Raw genomic sequence first — 25656 nt, 5'->3', positions numbered from 1 at the left:
TCAAAGTCACCTACCCTGAATCTCCTATATGGAATTAAAATCACGTTTATCATATTTTTCACTTCATTGCAATCACATTTAAAAGTATTTGGCCTGTGTTTTAAAATCATCCCTGTTTCACCAAGCTTGCTGGGGGGGGGACGGGAACTGAACTGCTTTTGATTGTAATCCTGAAAACCTGTGTGCCCTAATTTCCATCTCTTCATATTGTATAGGGGGGGGAGTGAGTTGTCACAAGGGAAAAAGTGATATTATCTCTTGTTGAATCCATATCGAGTTTTATTTCTGTGCCTGCATTCTTTCCATCTTGCATTTCCTTGAACCGTAAAAATATTCTCTTCTACTTTATCCTTCCTATTCCTACTCCATTCTGATGAAAGAGTTGTCGCTATTGTAATATTTCCCAATACTGATCATTGTTCATATTCATAAGTGTGCTATGAAATATTAATTTATTCATAAAAGTGTGATATATATATATATATATATATAGTTTAATTTTTCCAATAAACCTTTTAATTTGCAAAACAAACCTACTTCTTGGCTCAGTGAGGTCAGGGGGATTCAAAGAGAGGGGCGTTATATAAGGGTAAATCATCCAGATTTAAGAACTTGACATAAAAATATATAAATAAGGGCTTCCATTGGGCATTCCAGACTAGGCATTGACTTAGTGGGATTGCTAGATTGAAGTCACTTACAAAGTGGGAGCTCGGAGCCGGGGATTCTGGATTAGATCTACCACTTGTGCAGCTTAATACAGTGTGCTAACTGACAGGATACAAAAATCCTGTTGGATCACCACGCTGTGTTACGCTGTAAAAGCACTCCTCAAAGGAACGCTCTAAGGAAACGGTCTGTTTTGCAAAATAAAACACTAACTTCTGTAAGTCAGGAAGGAAATAAATTTCCAGAATGACGACACTGGTAGACATCAAAATAGCCAGAGAGCACCTCTTACATAAGCTATTTGTGAGAGACGAATGGACGGAACAGGATCAGACGGTGTGGTTGCAGGCAATCACACCCCAGATCACTGCAACTTGGTCAGATATATGGAGAGATCAGGGTCCCTTACATGTTCCCTGAGTGAACTATACATGGCCCCTAAAGCCAAGGATGAGCTCAACAAGATTGTCAGGATAGCGGCATATTTATATTTATATATGGGAGCCATACAGGACAAATGTGCCAAAGGGCAAGATCTAGCAAGTAGGCAACTGATGGCATTAGAGAAGGCCCAATCTGACCTGGACTCTTCTGATCAGAGGCTGCACAGGAGCCAGGAGTCAGAAAATGATAGTAGACAGTATATCATTAAAATAAAAGAGGATATGGATATCCTGCAACAGGAAAAGGCAGACCAGGATACCAGAATTCTGGCCTTGCAGAAGGAGCATCAAGAAGGTTTGGACTCCCTACTGCAGAACCAGAAAAAGCTGGAGCAACAGATAGATTTCAACAGGGCATGCACAAAGCAGGTAGCCACCCTGCAAAGCCAATTGGATAGAGAAAAAGAGGAGAGCAATGAATTGATTTTGAAAGACCTGGATACCCAGGCAGAGTTTGATGAAGAGCGCCAGAAAGCTGGTGCCCTTCAAAGGCAGAGGGATGACCTGGCGGCACAGATGCAGGCTCTTACTCAGGAAAGGGACACCTTAGGCCAGGAAGTCTGCCACTTAAAAAGGAAAATGTACGAAAATCACCTGGCCCTCCAGGTACTGGGTGACCTCCAAAAAGAGCATCGGAACTTGTTAGAGCACACCAGGAGGGTGGAAGATGCTCTGGCAAGAAAGGAGCAGGCCAGTAGGGACGGTACCCAGGGGGTAACCCTCCTGCAGCAAAGACTGACCCAATACTCAAGGACCAACCAGGAAGCACAGAGGGGAAATGAGTCTCTCTGTCAGCACAATGATAGGCTCCAGCAACAGATATGTACATAAAGATATATCCCACCCTGTATCAAAAGTAAATCTCAAAAGGAACAAAATTTCAAAATGATCACTCAGTTAATTTGCAGGTGACCTTTAAGTTGCATCAATCATCTAATTAAATTATTTATTCACGGTTTCTAGAATAATTGAGCTAGTTGGAGAGAGAAAACATTTTTAGATAACATGTGCTTTTTAATTCATGTTGATGAAAAATAAACCAGTGATACCAAATTATTCAGTGTTCAACATAAATATCCATGATGTAAACATATCATAATCAAAAGAAAAACATTAATCTTCATAATCACAAAAAAACATTCAACAATCTGACAAACAAGATTAAAAATTTCCAAATTGTGACATTTAAAAGTAAATTTTGAAAGGGAAAAACTTGAATTCAATTCCCTAATTAGACTCCCAATAGTGGATGTCTTGAAAAAGGTTCCCTATATCTTTCCCTTATAGTTATTCTGTTAGGTAAATGAATCCAAAATTAGCGAGAGTTCCAAAAAGAAAAATATTCTTTATCTTGGGGCTTTAAATTGTCCAAATATCTGGGTCTTATACAGTAAATGAATTCCAGCAACAGATAGCCATGCAGGAGAGACTGATAGAGTCTAGTAAGGCCTTGATGAGGAACTGAAAGCACAGGCTCTTGCATGGCAACAGGGAGCAGGGGCTGACAGAGATGAGGTTCGCTGGGAAAGGGAAACACCTGAGCATAACCTCAGGAGCCCTAGTACCAGAGGCCTTTATCTCTCCCAGTCCTTGGACTCTGCCACCCCCGTGTCCCATGGCGCACATGAGCCCAGGGCCACGGGGATGGCAGATTACTATCCAGCTAAAAGTATGGAGCTCATAGGCCAGTACCTCCCAGGAATGGATGGGCGGGCATCCGGATATGGGCTCCCAAGTACAGTGCAATTTAATGGGGAACCACGAGAGAGTAGGCCCTCTAAGGGCATTCTGAAAGCCTCTGCCCAGTTAGGTCAGTGGGGGGGGGGGGGTACCCATCAAATCCTGGCAGCAAGAAAGAATCTGAAGACTCCTCTGAATGTCACAGGACACAGGAGACCAGGTCCCCACATTCTGCCAGCCATTCCCAGGCTTGCAGAATCCGGGAAAACCTGGAAGATCAGACGGGCACCTCTGGGAGCAGTGCTTCTGAGTCAGAGGATGAATGGACCAGGGTTACCCGAACCAAGAAGGCCAATAAGGCAAAAAGGGCCTTGCTTAAGGACCCCTTAAAACAGATTAAGGCAATCAGGAGTGTCATCACGACTTATCACAAGAACGCCAAGTATTCTGTGTGGGAACACTTGGAGCTCTTTGAGCAAATGATGGAGACTTTCCATTTGAAAGACAGCAGTAGCTGCATGCAGTACGTCAAATGGACATTCTCCCCAGAATACTCCAGTATCTTTGCTGGGCTGGAGGACTAAAATCATGCAAGATGGTCCACCTACAGGGCGGCCATCTCAAAGCACTTTTCTGTTCACAGAAATCCCCAAGAGGCTCACAAGGCAGCCTACAATTTGCAATGTGGGGAGGATCAGGCCCCACAAGAATTTGTGCAGGAATTGAAGCGTGCCTTTGCGCAGACTACCAAAAGGGTGCGCACGGACAGCAAAGAATTTGTTAACACTTTTTTCCATGCCTTGCCCAAATACATCATGACCCAGCTAGTGAGAGATTTTCATGAGAAAAGGTCACTAGACTGGGTCATTGAACAGGCCACCCGAATCTATGAGGTGCAGAAGCCCATAGAAAATAAAAGTAATGCGCAGAAAAGCCCCAAACTGACCAGCACCCCTGCTGCTGCCAGGGTGGCAGAGGTAAAGGTTGCTCCGTTTTAGATTTGGAGATGAGGGGGCCTAAAAACCTGCCTGCACAGAATAATTCCAAGCCAAGAAGGCCCTCGGGCCAGTCACAGACATGGAGTCAAGGAGGTAGTCCCACAAATGGGATCCCTCACTCCCCTGATTATGTAAGTCCCTGCTACAAGGGAAACCGACCCATCCTGGGTTATGTGTGGACTCCTCCAGCCCAAGGGGGGGAGGGATCCAGCCAAGCACCTAACTCAGGGAACTTCCCTCTTAACTTCCCACAGGAGGGCAGAAATTCCCCAAATCCTGGGCAGAACTTTTTCCCCAGGTATCCACCCAACTTCCAGACACAAAATCATCCATCCTTCTTTCCCCACTTCCCTGAGCCCAGACAACCTAATCTGGGAGAGGGGAGGACAAGGGTGGAGGGGTACCCAAATCTTCCCAACCCGGGGTACTACCAGAGAAGGGATAGCTACCCTTCCTGGGATCAGCCCAGGGGAGAAAACCGAACCCCGTATCAGCCTGAGCGTGTTGCACAGTTAGAGCGCCAGGTCCAAAATATGGCACAGGATCTGGGCTGCATGCTGAGGGCTCAGCAGAAGCCCTAGATGAGCATGCCGGTGCAGAATGACCCAAAATCTGGGCCTGGTGCTTCAGAACAATGACGGGGGCAGCACCCCGATAACCCACCGGTTCGCAGGGAAGAGGCACAAGGGGAAGGGGGGTGTAAAGCCTTGAAGGAAGCTTCCTTCCCCACTTGTAAACAGCCCCTGGAAACCCAGGAACCAGAAACAAAATCTCCTACCCCTGAACGTCTGCCACCCAAGGAGCAGAGAGGAGGTAGGAGAAACAAAGGACCCAAACAGACCCATTTTGTGGAGGAGGTATAGATCTTCCAATTTGAGGGAGATGGATCCTCAGAGGATCGTGGTGAAAGGATCTTCCCTTTCAGAGATGGGGAAACTCCTCCCAAAGAAAAATGGGTCCCAACGGATTCACAGACAGACTAGGTAGATGTGGGGACTGAACTAGCGCCGGCCATCATCTCATCCCAGAACCAACAGCATCAAAATCCCCTGGTTCAAACCCATTCTGGTGACTGCCTCCAAAAAGGGGGGCGGCCCAGAACCAGAACCAGGGGAACCGAAAATATCTCCCATTTCTAGTTGCCAACTTTATCATTCAGATTCCCAAGACTCTCCACAGAATTCTGCCCAAATCTCTTCTCTTTGCATGTCCAAAACCAGAGAATTGGCCCACCAGTTGTCCAGAAATGTGCATTATCTGTGCCCCCTTGAGGAGAAGGAGGTAAGATACTATGCCCCGGTACAAGTACAGGGGCAGGGTACAATTTTGGCACTGGTGGATACTGGATCCCCAGCTACCCTTCTGTCCAGAAGGGCCTTTGATGAACTAAATGCAGGGAGGGGGGAGAATTACCAAATGCCTCTCACCTCTCTTCCTGGACAACTTCAGAACTTTGATGGGAAGGAAATTCCCGTTGAGGGGCCTGCGGATTTGGAAATTAAAATTGTGCGACACAAGTTGAAACACCCAGTCATAGTAGTGACTCCAGAGGGCACTCCTTGTATACTAGGGAATGACCTCCTGAGAAGGTTGTCACTCCTAATAGATTGCGTAAACAAGGTCCTCTGGACCCAGACTAGCCGACCAATAAAATTAAAACAGAGTGTCAACCATGTTAGTTTAAACGGCACATGCGGCATGGTTGAACAAAAATCTGACCAAGTAGAGTTTCACTTCCAGAACAACCAAATTCCAGACGTGACATTAATAGCAGTAGGACAACAGACCGGTGATAGGGGGTCCTCTCTTTTTCTGAAAATCAACCTTCCTTCCCATTTAAGGTGGTATTCCACACTGGAAGGAAACACTCTGAAATTCTTTACTAATCCACAATCAGACATTCCGACTCCAATAGTCCAGAAAGATGTGAAATCAGCTCAGAGCCTGGCTGATATTCAGCAAATTGGGGAGCAGTTGTTCATCCCTGTTCAGTTAAATGATGGGAAGGACTCTGTTCTCGCTCGAGTGTGTGTGAACAACGGTAAGAGCTTCATCAGCGAAGCCATGTTCCGCCAACTCCCAAAAGATCCAGCTATTCCCACATTCAAACTGATAGACATATGGGAAATGGATCTGGAAACACCCAATCCAAACATCTCCTGCCAAGCAGGTTCAGGCTCAAAATCTCCATTGGCAACAAGAGCATAGTCCATACCTGTTGGGTCGTGCGAGACGTCACTGCCACCTTTTACTTAGGCAGTGACATTCTCAATCGCTTTGCCATTAGTTTGGACCTAATAAACTTCAAAGCTTGGTCCCGATTAGCGGATAATCCCATGGGTTTTGATGACCCAGAGAAGGCATTTAGGTCAGCTCAATTGCTACCTTATGCAGTTGAAATGCAGATTAAAGAGGAAGTCACCATCCCAGAAAGGATCCGACAATTCTCCCTGGAAGTGAAAGTTAAAAGAGGACAAAAATTGAAAAGCCCTGATGCTTATATTCATCTAAATGCTTTTCTCCAACAGCAAGGGTTGGGGGTAAACCCAACACCATTAGTCAACATAGAACATGACGCCATTCTAATAGAGGTGGATAACAGCTACTTAAAGAGTATCACTCTAGCCGCAGGCACCATCATTGGAATGGCGGTTGATGACCAACATTTTTCCATTGATTTAGGAAATTAACTGTTAGGACCAATCCCCAAGGACTGTTTTGATAGTGACAGTGATGACCATACAACACCAGACAGGATATTTACCCGGCATGGGGGGAACTTCCTGGTGTATACTTCCTGCCCTCATGGTAAGGAAGATGTGACTTGTGATTTCAGAGGGGATGAGGTGATTTTCCAGGTCCATGAGGGCTGCCTTTCCCATCTGAAGCCTCCAGTCCAAATCAGCACTCTGACCAGGGACTTCTCCACCCAGCTGGAGGAGGCCGCTGAGATAGCAAAACCAGAAGTCTTTCCAGGCTTCAGGCAGATGGTTGAAGAGAGAGTAAACTTAGCTGATGCCTGTGTGACTCTGGAGCAGAAGCAAAAGTTGAAAAACGTTTTATTGGATTTTCAAGATCTCTTTGCAGTGGACTCATAAGACTGTGGTCGCACTGACATCCACACAACAACAATCCCCACGGACCCGGGCATGACTCCAGTGTTTGTGAAGCAATATCGCTTGCCTCTCGCATCCATGAAGTCCCTTACTGAAATAATTAAGAACCTTGAGTCCCGGGGGATAATCTGTCCAGTCCACAGCCCCTTCAATAATCTGGTGCTGGGAATCTTGAAGCCAAACGGCCAGTGGAGACTCTGCGCCGACCTTAGGGAACTCAACAAACGGGTCCATACTTCCCGATGGCCTCTTCCCTACATTGACCAAGGGCTGGCCCAGATCCAGGGGTCACAGTCATTCACTGCAATAGACCTGACCAATGGATACTGGACTGTGCCTGTCAGTAGAGAGGACCAATACAAGCTGGCTTTTACCTTTGGGGGCCAGCAGTACACATGGACCCGGACTCCCTTCGGATACCTCAACTCCGGCAATGAATTTAACATTTTCCTACACAAGGCCATGCCCGACCTGGGTGCGAGGGGTAACCTGGCTAATGTAGATGATGTCCTCATCAAAAGTTCATCTGTGGAGGAACACATAGCGGAGATCCGTTATGTTCTGACACAGTTGATGGCCGCCGGTGCAAAACTTTACTTTCAGAAAGCACAGTGGTGTAGAACCCGTGTCTATTTCTTGGGGCATGAGATTAGTCCTCGGGGTCTCTGTCCCCAGGAAAAGAAAGTGGAAGCACTTCAGAAACTGAAGGACCCCACAACTCTGCGTGACCTAAGAAGCCTCCTTGGACTGACTAATTACAGCGGAAAGTTAATTGAGGGCTACACAGAGATCACTAGACCCCTGATTCATCTCTTGAAGGGGGGGGTCAAGTGGGAATGGGTTCCGGAACAATCCGAGGCAGTAAGACAACTCAAAAGAACCCTCTCACAAGCGCCCTGCCTAGCTTACCCTGTCAGAAACAAGGAGTTTTTCTTGGAGACAGGGTTCTCCAATACATGCCTGACTGCAGTATTATATCAAAAGCATGACAAGGTCAATAAAAAAATCTCCTACGCGAGTAAAACTTTATCCTCTGTGGAGGAAAAATTCAACGACTGTGAGAAGGCACTCCTGGCAACGGTGTGGGCATTTAATAATTACTGCCCGTTTATCCAGGGGGAACACATCATAGTGGAGACTCCACACCAGCCTCTGCAATATCTCCAAAGTGACAGAATCCGGGCCGGAAATGTGAGTTATTCCCGAATTACTTCCTGGATTATGTCAATGCAAGGCTTTCCTGTGGAGGTCAGATATGGCCAAAATAAGAAGAGTCCCCTCGCGCAAGGTCTGGCAGACTTGCATGATTGTGCCAGAGAAAACTGTCTCGTGGACGAAAGTTTGAAAATCAAGGACAACATGGAGGCATACCTTAATTCCCACACAAAGTCTTTGAAGACGACAAGTGTGAGAGAATGCCCACTATCTATGTGGATGGATGCTCTTACCATGTTGACAACAACAGGGAAAAAGAACTTGTGGCCAGCATAGGGAATGCATGGGTGAATGAGTCCCCAGAACCCTGCACTGGGCACAAGATTGGTCCCCGAAGTAGTCAGGTGGCAGAGTTGATGGCTGTGTATCAAGCCATCCTCACTGCTGTCCAACATCAACTCCTCGAACTGGTCATAATCACAGATTCAGATTATGTACGGAATGGGTTCGTGGAGCACCTGGTTAATTGGAAAACTAGAGGCATGTTATGTGCTATTAACAAACCCTTGAAACATGGGAAGTTAATCCAAAATATTGATGATCTGGTCACCTCGAATGGGATGACCATCTACTGGAAAAGGATCAAGGGTCATTCCAAAGTAGAGGGACCGGACAAAACTGGAAATTACTTAGCCGATCAACTGGCCATAACCGGGGCCATCCAAGGGAATCTAATAGAGATTGAGTCCCTGTTGGGGGAAATCCAGGTCACTGCTATCACTAGGCCCCAGACAAATGCTCACAATGATCTTTCAACTGCAAAATGGAGTAAGGAGACCCCAGATGCTGATTTGATTATGGCTCAGAAGGGGGATCCAATAATTTGTAAGTTTTACCAACACATTGAGGACCCTGAGAACTTTCCCCTGACGGATACCTGTTACATTGGGAAGGAGGACCTCAGAGTGTTGATGAAATGTCCAAAAATGTTCTGAATCCAAGACGGTTTGTTGGTAAGGAAATCCCAAGCTGGCCCTGATCAGTGGGTGGTTCCTACCTCATTCCGAAGCCTGATGTTAAGTCACGCCCATGAGGCGGCCACAGCCGGTCATAGGGGGTTTCATACAACACTTGAGATCTTAAGAGAGGTTGCATACTGGCCACACATGCGGCAGGACCTCGACCAATACTTGAAGGGGTGTTTTGTGTGTGCACAATTTCAGCCAACATCCCTCACACACCGTGCGCCTCTCCACAAGAGGGGGATGACACTCCCATGGTCAGATTTGCAAGTCAACTTCATAGGCCCCGTGATTCGCTCCTCTGGGGGAAATAAGTACATGTTGACTGTGACATGCTTATTTACTAAATGGGTGGAATGTCTCCCGGCCCCAATCTGCAAGGCAGAAACAGCAGCTGCCCTGATTATCAACCACATCTTTTCCCATTTTGGTCTAACCCAAAGGATTCAGTCAGACAGAGGTAGCCATTTCACCAGTGATGTAATGACAAAGATGTGGGAGATACTGGGGGTTAAAAGGAAGCTACACATTGCTTACCGGCCAGCTTCTTCTGGTGTAGTAGAACTTTACAACCAAACCATTGTGAGCATATTAAAAACGTTTGTGGCATATTCTGGGCCAAGTTGGGATAATCGATTACCTCTTGTCCTAATGGCCATCAGATCTACCCCTTCATCTGCAACTAAAATGTCACTGTTTGAGCTGATGACTGGACGCAGGATGGTGGTTCCCCAGCATTTGCTTTACAGGACCCATGAGCAGACATTGATCAATGCCTCCACAACTCATGAGTATGTTGAAAATTTAAGAAAACACCTTCAACATGCTTTTGCCTATGCTCAGCGAAATCTAGAAAGATCAGCCGATAGCATTAAGACCGACTATGATTTGAAGACTATTAGGAAAGAATACAATGTAGGAGACCGGGTCTTTCTATACAATTTCCAAAGGAACCAGGCCAAACAGCAGAAATTTCTGCCTACCTGGAAGGGACCTTTTGAAATTGTAGACAAGATCTCACCAGTCGCCTACAAAATCCGGATCCCCAAAGGCAGTTTGGCGGAAGGGGAAGACAAGTGGGTCCATATTAATCAGCTAAAGTGTTGCCATCCGAGGCACACTCTGCAGCAACTGGAGGAGTCCTCTGCAATCCCAGAGGGGGCCGCTCCAGATTAATACATTTCCAACCCTCAAATATTTCACATATATTCTCTAAAATACAATGTAAGAATGCAAATGTCTCCTGATTAAAAAAATGTATATGTTCACCCACTACATTAATAGTGGTGGGGAAATGTCTAGGAATAGGTTTCTGCCGCTTTTGCTTTGTTATCCTAGGAGAGATAAACCATGGAGACTGCCCAAGGAGGATGACCCGGGGACCAGGAGCAAAGATTCCGAGGGGCCCGGAATACCGCCCAATACTCCCATCAGGACCGGCGAGGAGAACCGATTGATCCACCCTGATGGAGGAAAAGATGTTGAACTTTGTCATCTGCGGAACCAGAAGAAGATGAGGCTAACATCCCAGTCTTATGAGTTCCATTGATGGAAAATCAAGGCCATCGCAAGAGGGGGGCTTATGGGATGTTTCACCCACACATCCAAGCCCTGCTACATCATTGTGCATTACTGGCAGCGGAAACATCATAATGGCCGCCGGAAAGCATGTTGCTCGCCAGAAATCATCCAAAAATGCACAGTAAAAAATCTGAAGAATAGGCTGCCACCCACTTTTGCCTATATTAGTGAGCACAAGAGGTCACTGCCTAAAACCACCATTGGGCTACACACACAGTAGCCTGAAACCATTTGGGAATAGCAATACTAATTGCTAAAAGCAACCCAGAGCTGTGGGGATTTCATTTTTTTATGTCAAAAATTGCTAAAATTAGGGCTTACCAAAACCACTAAAAAGTTCCTACCTCCGTGTTGGGGGGTCAACATCATTCTCCCGCGAGAATCTACATGAATCTGAGGTCCACAGAAGTGCATCTATATTTGATCAAAGTATATTTTGAGGATTGTTTACTGGTAAGGCAGTTGTCAAAAATGGGTGCAATACCGGTGCTTGACACTGACCGGTGCTAGCGATCTAAATTCTGACAGGAAACCTGTATTTCTGAAGCTAAACTGTACCCGGAGTTAGCTGAGACCTCAAAGGCTAGATGCCCCCGGAAGTCTTCACACCTAGTCTTCTCAGCAAGAAGGCAGGAAATCACATGGTTCAGTTAATCAGATGGAAAGTGGCACCCTGGACTGATGCCCTGCTAGCAGGAAAAACAGGACAAAGGATTCCATCGGCTGAATAGGGTATGCTGATTTTGGGTGTGAACTGTCAACACTGCTCTGGGGGAAGGCAAGACATCTGATCTATGAGTCAGAGCCAAACTTCTGGAGGCAGGGACAAACCAATGGGTGTACTGAATTGAGAGCAAATGTATGTTTTATTAAATTGCTTATAAAATATTGCATCAAGCTGACAGAAATGTACAATTTGGGGATTCGTAATATGAAAAATGTACCCACAATTTGAGACTAAGCTGGATGCTGTGGGATGTTCTGAGGCCAAACCCCATAATTATTAATATTGTCACTGCTGTGTTCATGCTAGAAACCTGAGAACTTCCAGTAATATGCGCAGAGAGGGTGTGTACCTCCGTGTAAGATTTGTTACAAAACCAATATGGCAAAACCCACTAAAAGCACAAAATGTTGTAATTTCTGAACCCAAGCTCGTAGAAACATGTGACTTGAACCGATTAAGCAATCTGTCATGCAATGTAGGTAATATTAACAAGTGGGGTATATTGTAAATATGTGTTTTATGAAAAAGAAGATATGCTGTACGGACACAAAGGGGAGTGTCCTTTCCTTGAGCCATAAAGATGACACCAGATGACTCATTCTGACTCACTCCTCCATTCTCCAGGCAGGTCACAGTAAATCCTTTAACCTATCAAATCCTCAGTGGGTTGGGCATAGAAAGTCAGCCTTCCCACCCACGTTCAAACGACATAAAAAGAACCACTGAGACCCGGATATGGACATTCATTTTCCACTATTCAATCAATTTCTGCGCAGCACTTTGCCGGACGACTTCAAACCCAGATAGATCCGGAGACCAGACTCTAGAACCCAGCTCTACAACCTTAAGCAGGGGCCTAACCCAAAAGCTGAATTCTTCTCAGCAGGCCTCAGAATCCAACAACCCAACTAAACTATTCAACAGCCGGACTAGCTATTTTGTTTCTGGCTAGAACTCTGTGCCAGAACCAGACCCAGAAAGTAGAGCTGTATCCAGAACCCTGTGCCAGAACTGAGATCCAGAGAGAGCAGTGCTGTATCCAGACCCAGACCAGACTGCTGTGCAGTGCCGATAGCAGACCAGAGGCCGTGCTGAACGCAGAACCCAGAGGGCCTGAGACCTGTCCGGTGGAGAGAGAACCGCAGTCCAAACCTGACCACATCTGTGACGAGGTCCATTCCCTTCCAAAACTAGGAGCGAGTATCTAGAACTGTCCAGAACCCATCTCTTAGTTTAAAGTAATCCTATTCAAACCATTTCAACCTGTCCAGAACTGCATAGAAATCGGGTGTCCATTCTGTGATTTCAAAGCTGCAAGTGTCATCTGTCATTCTGAAATCTTGACTTCATTTCTGAAAATCTACCTCCACAAAAACTTCTGTATCTTTTGAACCGTATGTCCTAGAAGCGAGATTTAACTGTCATTTTAAAGCTAAGAATCCAACATTCCAACTTCTTATAGTTTTTACGCACTTGGAAAAGGTGCTGTGAATTGCAAGTTGGCTCAATTTCACCACAAAATAGCTGCTTCTTGCTTTCCACTGCTGAAATTTGTTTTCACTCTGATAATCATTCATGAATCATTGCTAGTGTTGACCTGAACTAATTCAAAGTAGCTATCACCTACCCTTAATCTCCTATAGGGAATTCAAATCATTTTTAGCATATTTTCACTTCATTGCAATCACATTTTAAAGTATTTGGCCTGTGTTTTAAAATCATCCCTGTTTTTCTAAGCTTGCCGGGGGGAACGGAAACTGAACTGCTTTTGATTGTATTCCTGAAAACCTGTGTGCCCTCATTTCCATCTCTTCATATTGCATAGGGGGGGGGGTGAGTTGTCACAAGGGAAAAAGTGATCATATTACATCTTGTTGAATCCATATTGAGTTTTGTTTCTGTGCCTGCTTTCTTTCCATCTTGCATTTCCTTGAACCGTAAAAGTATTCTCTGCTACTTTATCCTTCCTATTCCTACTCCTTTCTGATGAAAGAGTTGTCGCTATTGTAATATTACCCAATACTGATCACTGTTCATATTCATAAGTGTGCTATCAAATATTAATTTATTCATAAAAGTGTGATATATATATATTGTTTAATTTTTCCAATAAACCTTTTAATTTGCAAAACAAACCTACTTCTTGTCTCAGTGAGGTCAGGGGGATTCAAAGAGAGGGGTGTTATATAAGGGTTCATCATCCAGATTTAAGAACTTGACATAAAAATAAGGGCTTCCATTGGGCATTCCAGACTAGGCATTTACTTAGTGGGATTGCTAGATTGAAGTCACTTACAGTGGTCAGATGCAGGATGTGAATGTGCTGACCGATAATCCAAAAACAAAGAGGTGATGGCTGGAAGGTTTAGAATTAATCTTAACCACTGGCAATGCTCTGGGCAACCCTCCAGACCACCGTTCTTCGCCTGCTGAGCCATTACAGAAGGGGAAAGACCATATGCAAATCAGGCTTGGCCCCACCCCAAAAGGGGCAGTCCAGCCCGAACTGCTAGGCACATCCCTTCTGCACGAGACCACAAGCATCCCCAAACATGTTTTGCCCTTGTTGGGGCTCATCAGTGAGGAGTAGCTTGGGTCTCTAGGCCCAGCAGGCAGGGGACCCACGTAGGGGCATACCCGTCCCACTCGGGGTGACAAAGCAAAAACAAAGAGGTGATGGCTGGAAGGTTTAGAATTAATCTTAACCACTGGCAATGCTTTGTCACCCCGAGTGGGACGGGTATGCCCAGACGTGGGTCCCGTGCCTGCTGGGCCTAGAGACCCAAGCTACTCCTCACTGATGACGCCCAACAAGGCTGAAACATGTCTGGGGATGCTTGTGGTCTCGTGCGAAAGGGATGTGACCTAGCAGTTCGGGCTGGACTACCCCTTTGGGGGTGGGACCAAGCCTGATTTGCATATGGTTTTTCCCCTTTTGTAATGGCTTGGCAGGCGAAGAACGATGGTCTGGAGGGTTGCCCAGAGCAATGCCAGAGGTCAAGATTTATTCTAAACCTTCCAGCCATCAACTCTTTTGTTTTGCTATTGTCTGACCGATAATCCTACAGTCTTCCTGCAATTCTAAAAAGACATCGGACAATGTCCTGCAGGTCACTTTTCTCACCTGGGGCCCATTCCATTGGAATGATTCCACTTTTCTGGTCTTTGGGTCCAGGCTTACGTTCTTTGGTTTGTACTGGTGTGATCAGAATGGTTTTCCTTCCCTGCCGTAAGCCAGTTTAAATGGATGACTTGCTCATGTTTGCAGGGATCGAGATGTGAGAGTTTATAAGTTAAGTCCCCCAAGACAGTAATAGTGTAAGGCCTGTGTAGCTCCCCATGACATGCATTATTGGTCTGTCTGCAGGACCATTACTTGTTGAAATATCCTTTTGCTTATCTTGGACTTGGGATAGATGTTGGGAAATCAGTTCCCTTGGTAAAGTCATTCTATCTACAAACTGCACACTTCTTACTGTGCAGTCCTCCCACTGCTCCCAACCCTGGCTGAGCATATCCAAAAAACCATGAGGTTCTAAACTGACTCAAATGGTGAGGACTCTGGCAAAGATTGGGGTGTGCTTCTGACTGTAAATAATTTCCATGGGAGCAGATCATCCCAATTCCACTCATCATCCACTTCCCTTTTAGATGATTACGTGTCTGGCCAAGGAGTTGCACAATCCATCCGTGTGGCGCCAGTATACTGAAGTACACTGGGTCTTCATCTTCAACACATCTTTTATCTCGTCATTAGCTTGGACTTGGAGCTAGAATCCTGATAAGTCAATATCTCCCCTTGAAAACCTACCATTGAGAAATAGTTAATAGGTGTCTCATGATTTGTTGGTTAGTGGATTTTAGAGTAATGCTTGACCAATCCAGCAGTCAGTCCTTCAGTTCATTCTGGTATTTTTTTGTCTTTCCTCTTAAATCTTGCTGTCCCTACTTACCTTCTCATTCCTTCATCATTCATATTGTTTGCTCTGTGTTGTCCTGTCTCATGGCCCTGCCCTGCTTGTCCCCTGACAGTACAGCTATCTGCTTGCAAGTGTCACATGCTATGACTGGTCCAGAAAACACTGTCAACCTCACCACTTACCATCATGGTGACTGTATACTGGGTGGCGTCTTCTGGTGGTGGGCTGCGTCTGTGGTGAGAGCAGTGGCAGAACAGCAAAATGGCACACCAAATGTGAGTGATGGGCATTGCCATGATTGATCATCTGCACCACCGTGGAGGACTAGCTCCACCCTTCCATGCACGCACACTATGCGGAGCATCGTCCTTTGCCATGGCAACATGAGAGGAAAAGAAGACCCCTGCTTTCACTGTGTCAGGGTATTAAAACCCTGCAAAGAAGGTCCACAGCACAGTTTAATGTGCTAGTGATAGACCTGTGTTGCTCCTTGTCCTTCTATTCCCTTCCTTTGGTAAGCAGTGTTCCTAGTTGAACTGAAACCTTCCCCCACACGCGTTTAATTTCATTTGTGAGAACCGCTTGCCATGCAAGAATGCCTGGCAGTGTTTATTAGAGTGCACAAGTGAAGGGCCAAAGGTCGGTATACACGCATGTACGCCGCTTTTTGCCCTTTACAATTGCACGCTGCAGCGCACATGACGAAAGTTTGGCAACAGGGAGTCGTTTGCACGACAGTGTAAACGTAATGGCTCCCCATGGTCAAATTACTCGCAAATAGAAAATTAAGCCAGTGATTCAGCAGGATTCAGTCCCAAAATATAAAATAATTTAAAAAAAAATATTTAAGGGTGTCTACAGCATACAGAGCTCCACACCAGGAATCACACCTGCCCCCTGGGTAGTGGTGGCCCCTTCCTGCCCATTGCTCTGTCTGTGGGGGTATATCTGTGGATCAGGCTCCACACCACTTACCCACTAAGTGATGTGGGATCTGGGGTTCTGTGACGAAAGACGGCCTGGTCAGCTGCACAGAATGGATATGGGCCAGAAGGGGATCATCACATTGGTCACACCTCCCCTTTAAGAGGGTCCTTGAGAGGTTTGCAGGCGAGCCTATGGGTCCTTGACATCTACCAATATCTGACAGACTGAAAAGATAGTGTGAATATATCAGGCCCAGGGCTGCTTCTAGGGTGCTGCTAGCAGTCGAACAAATGGGGAGCAGAGCAAAGCACTGCCCACTCCAAAATCTTGCTATTGGGGCAAAGAACTAGGACATGCAGTTGGAGCAGGAGAGAGGAAGCAGGAGATGGTGGGAAGTCACTTGGGGAAATGAGGATATCGATAGTTCGAGAGTAAGACACTGAACACTAACAGTTGTCTAGCAGGAGTGGGCGAAGGAACAAGCACATGCAGGAACATAGAGGAGCTTAGACGACAGCAAACACAAGGAACAGAGCCAACATATAGTCTCAAGCCCCAAAGCACGATTGAGCATTCAATCAGTGATGAGGGAATTGAAGCAGGGATGAGTGAAAGCAAGATCAGGAACCAAAGACAGGATGGTGTGCTAAAATTCAACTTGGCCCAGCTCATCTCTGGGAGATGCTGTGTTAGTGCTTGTAACAGAGCATGGAACTTCAATCTGGATATCGCAAACTCCTGGGAAGCAATTTCCTACCTGTGACACCTCAAGAAAGGCCAGCCAGCAACCCAGCCATCACTTGTTAGAGCAACCTTGTAATTAAAGACATGGTGGTTGCCAAGGAGAGACCTTAAGACACATGTGTGGGACCCTGTGCAGTAAAAAGACAGTTTTCTTGCCATTATGATACCACTGTTGAGCTCCCCAACCTTTGTGGAGTCCACTTAGCTACCTGACAACGGCAAGGGAGGTCGTCATGCCCAGTGGCAGTGCTTCTTTACAGCCTTTAGCAACCCAGTCTCTAAATGATGTTAATTATGCTCTTGCTGACATTTGGCTGTAAGGATGTACGGCTGTAAGTCTGTACGGGTACCTGACAGACGTATTGCTCCTTAGACCAGTTAAACAGGGGCTTGCATTTCTGCCTGTTAGATCATCATGGAGAAGATGAATACTAACACTGCAGTGTCAGGTTTTACTTGCCCATGATGAAAATGAAGAAGAGAATGCCTCAGAAAATATTGAGTATGCATGAAGGAGGTCCAAGTCAAGGTCTTCAGATAAAAGGACCATTCTGGTACCTTTAGATGACACTGTTGCTGGTCAATTTAGAGTCAGGGAAAAAGAGCATACACAATCCCAAGTTAAGCTCCAGAGTGATGACCAGTTCTACCTTTGGATTTCGCAGAGTCTCATGTTACACCGCTCAGGGTCTCAGAGGTGAGGATCCAAAATTTCTTAGTAGCTATGCTACAATCCCACAGGACGGTAAACTAAACATTGGCATCAACACAATTGTTGCACGAGCTGCCTTCATCAAGCAGAGATTTGATATTGAGATGCCTCATGGACTTAAAGGATCTTTCTATCCAGGAGTGCTTGGCATCCAGGGAGCATTGTACATCAAGGTGCTCTTCCATGTTGTCAAGCCACCTGTGTGTTCAAAATCATCTAAACAGATGTATCCTTTTTAAGTCTGTTTATTATTTGTACCATCACTATGTAGAGGGCACCAATCACAATGTATGCCAGGCCCTTTCTACAGCATTCCTGGCCCTTTCCACTAGAACTACCTACAAGAGAACCCTAAACCTCTTTGTAGCCTTTACTGAGGCCCATAGATGCTGAACTAGAACCCGGTCAGTGATTGACTAGCAGACATACCGCTTTAATATCAGTTTTTGCATTGGATGAAGGCTTTAGGATTTCAAAACGATCTTCACTCAAAGACCATCTTCTATGTGGAGTAGTGATGAGCAGGGCTTTCAGATAATATAGCTTTATTATTCATTTTGTCATAGCTCAGAAAGAAACAACAGAAATGCGCACCCTGTCATCTATTACATATAATCAATTATCTGTTTGCTCATTAATGGTAACATACTAGTATATGATCTTTGTGAGTATAATTCACAGACATGACAAGTGATTGTATGGATGTAGGAGTAAATATATGCTGAGAAGTACCTGAGAGCTTCCAGTTGATCCTTTTCCTCCAGCAAACCCAGTTTCTTTTTTACTTCGTGTAAGAGTTTTGTGCCTTGGGAACCACTGCCGCGGCCATCGAACTTCAGCACAATACTGTTGAATGAGCTGGCCAGGACCGTCATCCAGTTTACTTCAAACCTTTCTGTTACACTTTGGCTACCAGGGGTTCCATCACTGTGGAGAGCAATAGCAGAGAAAACACCTTCATACCAGAGATGAAGACAGTTCTTTAATGGGCAGTACATTCAATGGAATACAACCCCTCAAACAAGGACATTCCAGCCCTGTCACCAACATTGTATCATCAGAGTGACATTAAACCTAAGGGAATGTCTGCATTTCCAGTGATTACAGACACAGGTGAGACACAAGTTGGTCCTCAGTCATAAAGACATTGGGAACAGTCCAAAGACCAAGCACCTGTACCTATTGGTATGAGCACTGCAGTTCATTGGGCTGCTTTGATAGGGCCCCGTGGTCTCTCTACCTATGCAATCTTCACCAAATTCTTAAACCATGAATATGAAGTGGGAGAATGGAACAAAAGACTCCCACCAATCCCCTCACGCCCCTGGCCTAGAGGATCGCGGCCCAGATACCCGCCACGAGAGGAGTTTGCCTATCTACCAGACGACCAAATACCCTGGTACAGGAACATACGGATGTGCCCACCAGCCTGCCCACCAGCCTGCCCTGCCCATGCCGACACCTGCGGCATGGATGAACTCGACTGAACCATTCAACAGTAAATGAACACATCGTTAGAGATGCCATGACGACCAAGCCAACGGTCAGCACACCCGTGCAAACATGCACACTGGACACTCCCACACGAAGAACATATTCAGTGCTATGACGTAGGTGACGGACATACCCACTGACGCGCATCTTTATTATTTTTCACATAGGTTTTTCAAAATGCAGAAACGCAAGACGCACAACAAACTCATCTAAAATGCTTGCTGACGCTTCTCCTAACCCATGCATTGCAATGAGAAATATAACGAAGACACGATACTGGGGATAAGGCAATATGATACCATAACCTAAAGCGCCGTGCATCAAACATCCCCACCTATGCACCAGGCCCAAGTAGGCCGCAAGCAAGAGCCTCCATGAACATTGAACGAGCAAGAGTACAATTGATGACTGTGCAGAATTAGCCCGGCGAGAACAGACAGTCAAGGGCACAATGTTGCTAACTCGCATGCCACAAGCCGAAGCCAAGGTCACACCTGCAAACTAAGCCAGACACACAGTGGAAAATGCAATATTAAATGTGCAGAATTCTGCCTCAACCACGGTCTCTCCTCACGTGACCAAGCCAAACCTGACAGGGTGCCAGACCCAGGAGGAAGGAGGCGCCTGGGTCCCACGTTTTGAGACACAAGCAGCAACAATGAAGCGACTCAATGGACATCTGCGGCGGTGGGAGTAGTCTGCCCTCCAGCATATGAACAAATCTTTGCATTGTCTGCACATACCCATAGTTATACATTGTTGCAAATGACAGGTGCACCGCGAGCTGGGAACAGCGATGGTCCCAGACTGGGGGGGCTCGCGAGTGGAGCAATCCGAACATGGGGCACTTATCACTGACGCCATTAACATTAGCCAATCCTCAGGGGTCTTCATGTAACAATTTTCATGTATCTAATTGAAGGGACAACCCAAGTATACCACCTGACTGACCCTCAACCACTAACCGCGCTCTCTATACGTATGCTATACTAACCCTACCACTCGAGGAACCAATCCAGAGTCACGATAGGTTTTTGCTAACTTTCCCAGGTGACGCAAGTAGCGCGTCATACTAAGGTAAAAAAGGGCCTGCGAGCCCCACGGAGAGAGAGTCAGGACGGACGCGCACGATCCTTGACCCATCCCTGCCGTTGTTTAATAAACAGCAGAACCACCTTGCTTCTTGCGTGTGCTTCATACTCATTTTTGGGATATGCGGGAGGAGTTGGGGCCTAACTGCCTGGAGGTCCGCGGACGTCCCAGCAGACCCCGGGAGAATTTCCCCCCAACAAGTTGGAGGCACTGCTGGGATCTGTTTAAGATCTGCTTTTATTTCATTTTTCCGAGTGCTCCCATTGCGAGGAGGCCTGGCGGCACTGTCCCCTCTGCCGCTGCCCCCTTTTGAGGACTACAGGACCATCGCAGAACTGTGAGAAGACCGGACAGCGCAATCCGGATATTGGCCTTCGGGAGCCGCTTGAGAAGTATCCCAACCGCGGTTGGTGAGTGTCCAGACGTGGTCCGGACGAGGGGAGGTGGCGAGCCGCTTGGAGGGGTGCACGCAGTCGAGCGGCCCCGCATCAAGAGAACTTGGTGAGTATGCCACGCCCAACAAGCAATGTGAAACTGTAAGGGAGGGGAAGGGAATAGAATACGGGAGGCGGGAGGTGTTACACAGGTGCGCGGCGAAGGTTTGATAAATTAGTGTTGACGGTGAAGTGAATGGTAGCTGGACAAGTGCAAGAGCAGTCCGCTATGTGAAGAGGAGGGGGCGGAGCACGAAAACATCACGTGCGGCCGCTCGCAGACACTGATTGGCCTAGGTTGCGACCACGTGTAAGGGTGTGTGTGTGCGCGGTTTCCTACGACTTGGTGATTATTGATCAATGAGTAGATGAGGATCCCTATTTTGATCGAGCAGGAAACTCGATAGATAGATGACGTTTCCCTGTAGACGGTAGCTAGCTGGTTGCCTAATATGGAAGATAATTGGCTGGTTAAGCCCTCCTGTCGAGGGGCGTATCACACGCGAGGCGACGTAGTGTGCGCAGTCCGATTATATTGTTGATTACCTTGTTCCAGGCGTGACAGGAAGACAGCTGTGGGGTTAACGGGGGTAGATTGCAGGCGTATTTTGAACTTTTAAAAACATGTAAAGAATTTACCAGTAGTTTTGGTGGAGATCGGTGACGTCACCAGCAGGGCTTTCATAGGATATCTCGAACACAAAGCATCTTTCGGAGAGTGGTAGGGAAGAGAATAATGGTAAGGGAGTGGAGACGGAGATAAACGGTAACGAGTAGATCGGGGCAAGGTGAAAAGGGGGACGTGGCTGCGCACGGAGAACGCCGGCCACGACAAGTGAAGAAAGAGGAGGAGGGGTAAAAGAAAGTGGGACGGCTGTATAAGAACGTCACACGGGGCACGCAGCCGCAGGGGGCTACGTGCGCCTCGGCCGTACGGGGCCGTAAAGGTGTTCGGTAAAGGAAGAAAAGAAAGAAAAGAATATACAAATGCAAATGCTGTATTTTACTATTTTTCCTTAGCGGACAATCGAAAGTCCCCAAAATTACGGGGCCAGGTAAAGATCTAAGATTGTATAGCGTACACTGTTAGCAAGATAACCGCTACCAAATAGGGGTAGGATAACAAGTGAAGTGCTACTATGTCATACGGGACAGGATCGGGAGGGTGGGGGAGCACCCTCACCACCCCGCTACAGCATATATGTAAAGCACTGTCACCCCATAGGGAGAAACTGATCAAATACAGCATAGAATGGACACAGGGGACGGACAACAAAATGACGACACCATGGCCGCCTAATGGCAGTTTCGATCCATATACCCAACATTCACTATTAACCCATCTGCATAACACATACAAGGGGAAGAAATTGACACACCATGTGGAGGTGTTTAACTTATGGAGGATGTTCCAAGGGTCCCGACCGGGACCAATCGGAATGTTCACTATGGGGGAAACAACGGAAGAGAAGAAGATTAAGGAGGAAGGAGAGAATGGGGAAAAAGAGAGTGAAGGCACACAGAACACGGGGAACGGACAAGAGGGAGGAGAAAAAAGTAACAACCTCAACGAAAAGGAAATAAAAAAGGAACAGAGCGACGATATGCCCCTAGCGAAGGTAGTGAAAAAGGAGGAAGGGGGGTTATATCCTTTAACAGAACTACGAGAAATAGTAAGAGAACAATTAAGGGCGGCTGAGGGGTACTCGAACCCGGCATACAACCCGCCACCATATACAGCTACAGGTGGCCACACGAGAGGGGAGCAGACTAGTACGACGGGGTCAGCTCGTACGAAGACGCCCGCAGGGGAGGGGAGGACTGGCGAAGAACAGATTGCGGAAGTAGGACATGATGAGTGGGTAGCTGCGCAGGTATTATTAAAATTATGAGGTTCATTAACAGGAGAAGAGAAGGAGGTGTCAAGGAAAATGGTTGGGGATAATACCAGGAAGAGTGAAAAGAAAGTGGAAGATGGGAAAAGAAAGGAGGAAGAGCTGTTAAGACAAAAGGAGGAGATTTTGGAGGAACGATTAGCAGAATTAAGGGATGAGCAGAATGAGCACTGATAAAGCAGCTTGAGAGAGAGGAGAGAGAGAGAGAGAGCACGGGAAAGGAAAGAAGGTAAGAATGATTTGGAAAAAATGAGGGAACGAACTGAGGAGCAAAAGAGAGTAGCCGAAAGGGTAAAGGCAGTAGCAGAAAGGGTATCCAGAGCAGCGCTGCGTGACAAGAAAAGAGAGGAAGAAGAGAAAGAAAAAGAAATGGAAATATGGAAAAGGAGATTACTATCAGAAACGACAAAGAAATAAGAAGAAGGGAGGATGGTAGAGAGTATATTAGAGCGGGAAAGAGCGAGATGGGAAAGGAAGAGAGAAGAAGAAAGGATATTGGAAAAGATGAGTAGTGAAGTAATGGAGGAATTGAAAAAGAAGAGAGAGGAAATTGGTAGAGAAACAGTGGAGAAAAATGAAGGGGAAAGAGAAGATAGGAGAGGGGAGAGTGAAGTAAGGAGGTATGTACACAGAGACACAGAAGTAGCAACAACATCAGCACAAAGGGGAGCAATTGGTAAAGAAGAAACGGGAGGAACGGATCTAATAGACTTAAAAACAGTAACGATTAGGGGGAAAAAGACAGATTGGGGGTTGCCATTCCTGGATGACTTTTGTAGTGAGGAAGAAGAAGGAATGGAGAAGGAAGGAAGAAATAGTGAAAGGGAAAGCCTAGATAAATTATACATCACCCGGGCAAATAGAGAATCACCTTGAGGGGGAAGAGCAAGGAATGGCGGGAAGGCAGACACGTGCAGCTACACCCTCATCATCCCGTCCAACATGCTCCACCACCCCACACTCATTACGAGCAACATGCCCAACTAAACTCGCACCCTTCCCCCACGAACTGACACCCTATGCAGGCAGGCTTAGAGACCTCCCGGGACGCAGGCAGGGAGAACGAATACACACGCCCACATTAAATAAAAGAAATGATAAAAGAAGGGGAAGAGATGGAGGAGAAACAGTTACGAGCAGGGGAAATATGGACGCAATTGACGATGTAGAAGACACGGAAGAAGAGGAGGGGTGTACGGACTCGATTTTGTGGAACCCAGGGGGGTCAAACAGGACACAACTTAATGCCACTTCTGGAGAGGGGAGGGGTTAGACCACAATACGTCCCTTGGAAGCATGCAGACAAGGAAAATATAAAGTGCAGGCTCCCATCATTAAGTGGAGGTGCGGGAAAATGGATATATGAAATGGAAAAACACACCGCAGGACAGAAACCGACAGTGGGGAATGTAAAGGGCCTTCTAATATCAATATTGGCGGATGCAGCAGATGACATCTGGAAGAGAGCAGGCTTCCCCGCGTTCACAATAACAAACACATCACACGATGGGGCACCATTCGCAAACTGCAGACATGCATTGTGGCAAGCGCTGAGGGTACAGTACCCAGACACATCAGACATAGGAGCAATTACCTCACGCAAGATGCGTGAGAATGAAGATCCTGTTGATTATACCCAGGAAATTCAAGAGAAGTGGCGCATGGAAACTAGAGAACAATGGGACAAAACACCAGCAATATTCCATCATATACTAATACAAGGGCTCCCAGAAGCAGTTCAGAAACAACTGAAGAAGATAGTGGGGATGGAAGCAAAAGCATGGCCAGAAATACAACTGACGATAGTACATCATTGTAGGACATGGCAAGAAAAGATGAAACAAAAGGAAGAGGATAGAAAAGCGGAAGAGGCTAAATTGGTACAGAAAAAACGTACTAAATACACGATGGAAAGTGCGCTAATAACTACACCTACGACAATGACTCAAAACCCCACACAAGTAGTGGCTGCACAAGATCCCTCCCAAATACAATCATCACAGATTGTAGCACAACAGCTGCCACCACCCCACCCATACACGACTAACATGGGAGGAGGATACTCAATGCCAGGAGCTGGATATTCTAATTACAACAGGGGAAGGGGAGGAATGATGAGGGGGAGGGGATAAGGCTATAACACACAACAGCAAAGGGGAGGATTCAGAAATTTCTACCCCACCGGGCAGCCAGTATATCAGGACAATTCAGGGAGCTTTCCATGGCAGAACAGGGAACCACCGGTATGTTGGATTTGTGGATTACTAGGGCACATGTCACGCACATGTAGGATGAGACCAAGCACACCATCATGGGGAGAACAGGGACAACAAGGGCCTACAAGGGAACAGCAGGACACCCAACAACAGCAGGCACTGCAACCGGGAAATATGCAGCAACACCTAGTAACACAACAACAGCCACAGACATATTTACTACCGCAACAACAGGTAGCGATAACACAACAACATCAAGTGCAGCAAGTACAGCAACCTGCCCAAATTCAAGACCATAAAATAACCTCTACCAATGCACAACTACAGCAAACACAACTGGGAAGGGTGACGGTCCTGGGACACAACCCTTACACAGGAAGTGGTCAATCATTATACCCACAATAGGACAGCCCACAGACGGCCTTGGTGTGTCCCATCCTGTCGGTAACACCTAATAGTGCGGAGGAGCCACGCATAGAGGTAACAATAGGTGACAAAAAAATATCAGTCCTTGTTGACACCGGGGCGACCCGGTCTTGCATAAGGGAAGGTAAATTTAAGATGTCAGGTGAGGCCATGAACACCCAAGGATTCTCTGGGACTAGGGGGTTGGTTCCCTTTACTGATAACATTCCCTTATCAATAGGGGATTATGACATGTCCGTCCCGCTTTTATATTCTAGGGCCTCACCAGTAAACATACTCGGGAGAGACATAATGAGCAGGTTGAATATGACGATCTCCTTTACGGAGGACGGCATAATTTGCTCCACTCCAGGAATAAACATGCTCACTGCACGACAAATTATGCAAGCATACTGTGGACAGACA

At 46.4% G+C, this 25656-nt stretch overlaps 1 protein-coding gene across 3 annotated transcripts in view; it reads right to left on the bottom strand.

Annotated features, from left to right (window-relative positions):
* Positions 1-25656, bottom strand: part of DPP6 (dipeptidyl peptidase like 6) — a 2034493-nt gene that overhangs the window by 79748 nt on the left and 1929089 nt on the right. For all 3 annotated transcript variants that reach the window (XM_069647934.1, XM_069647936.1, XM_069647935.1), the window contains exon 20: positions 18427-18621. In XM_069647934.1, the coding sequence (XP_069504035.1) occupies positions 18427-18621 (195 nt within the window). The remainder of the gene's footprint in view (positions 1-18426; positions 18622-25656) is intronic.

Source organism: Ambystoma mexicanum, chromosome 2q (genome assembly GCF_040938575.1).
Source record: "Ambystoma mexicanum isolate Mex_15411 chromosome 2q, UKY_AmexF1_1, whole genome shotgun sequence".
NCBI classification, from domain to species: Eukaryota; Metazoa; Chordata; class Amphibia; order Caudata; family Ambystomatidae; genus Ambystoma; species Ambystoma mexicanum.
The sequence above is the reverse complement of the archived record's forward strand: the minus strand, read 5'-3'. Positions and strand labels throughout refer to the sequence as shown.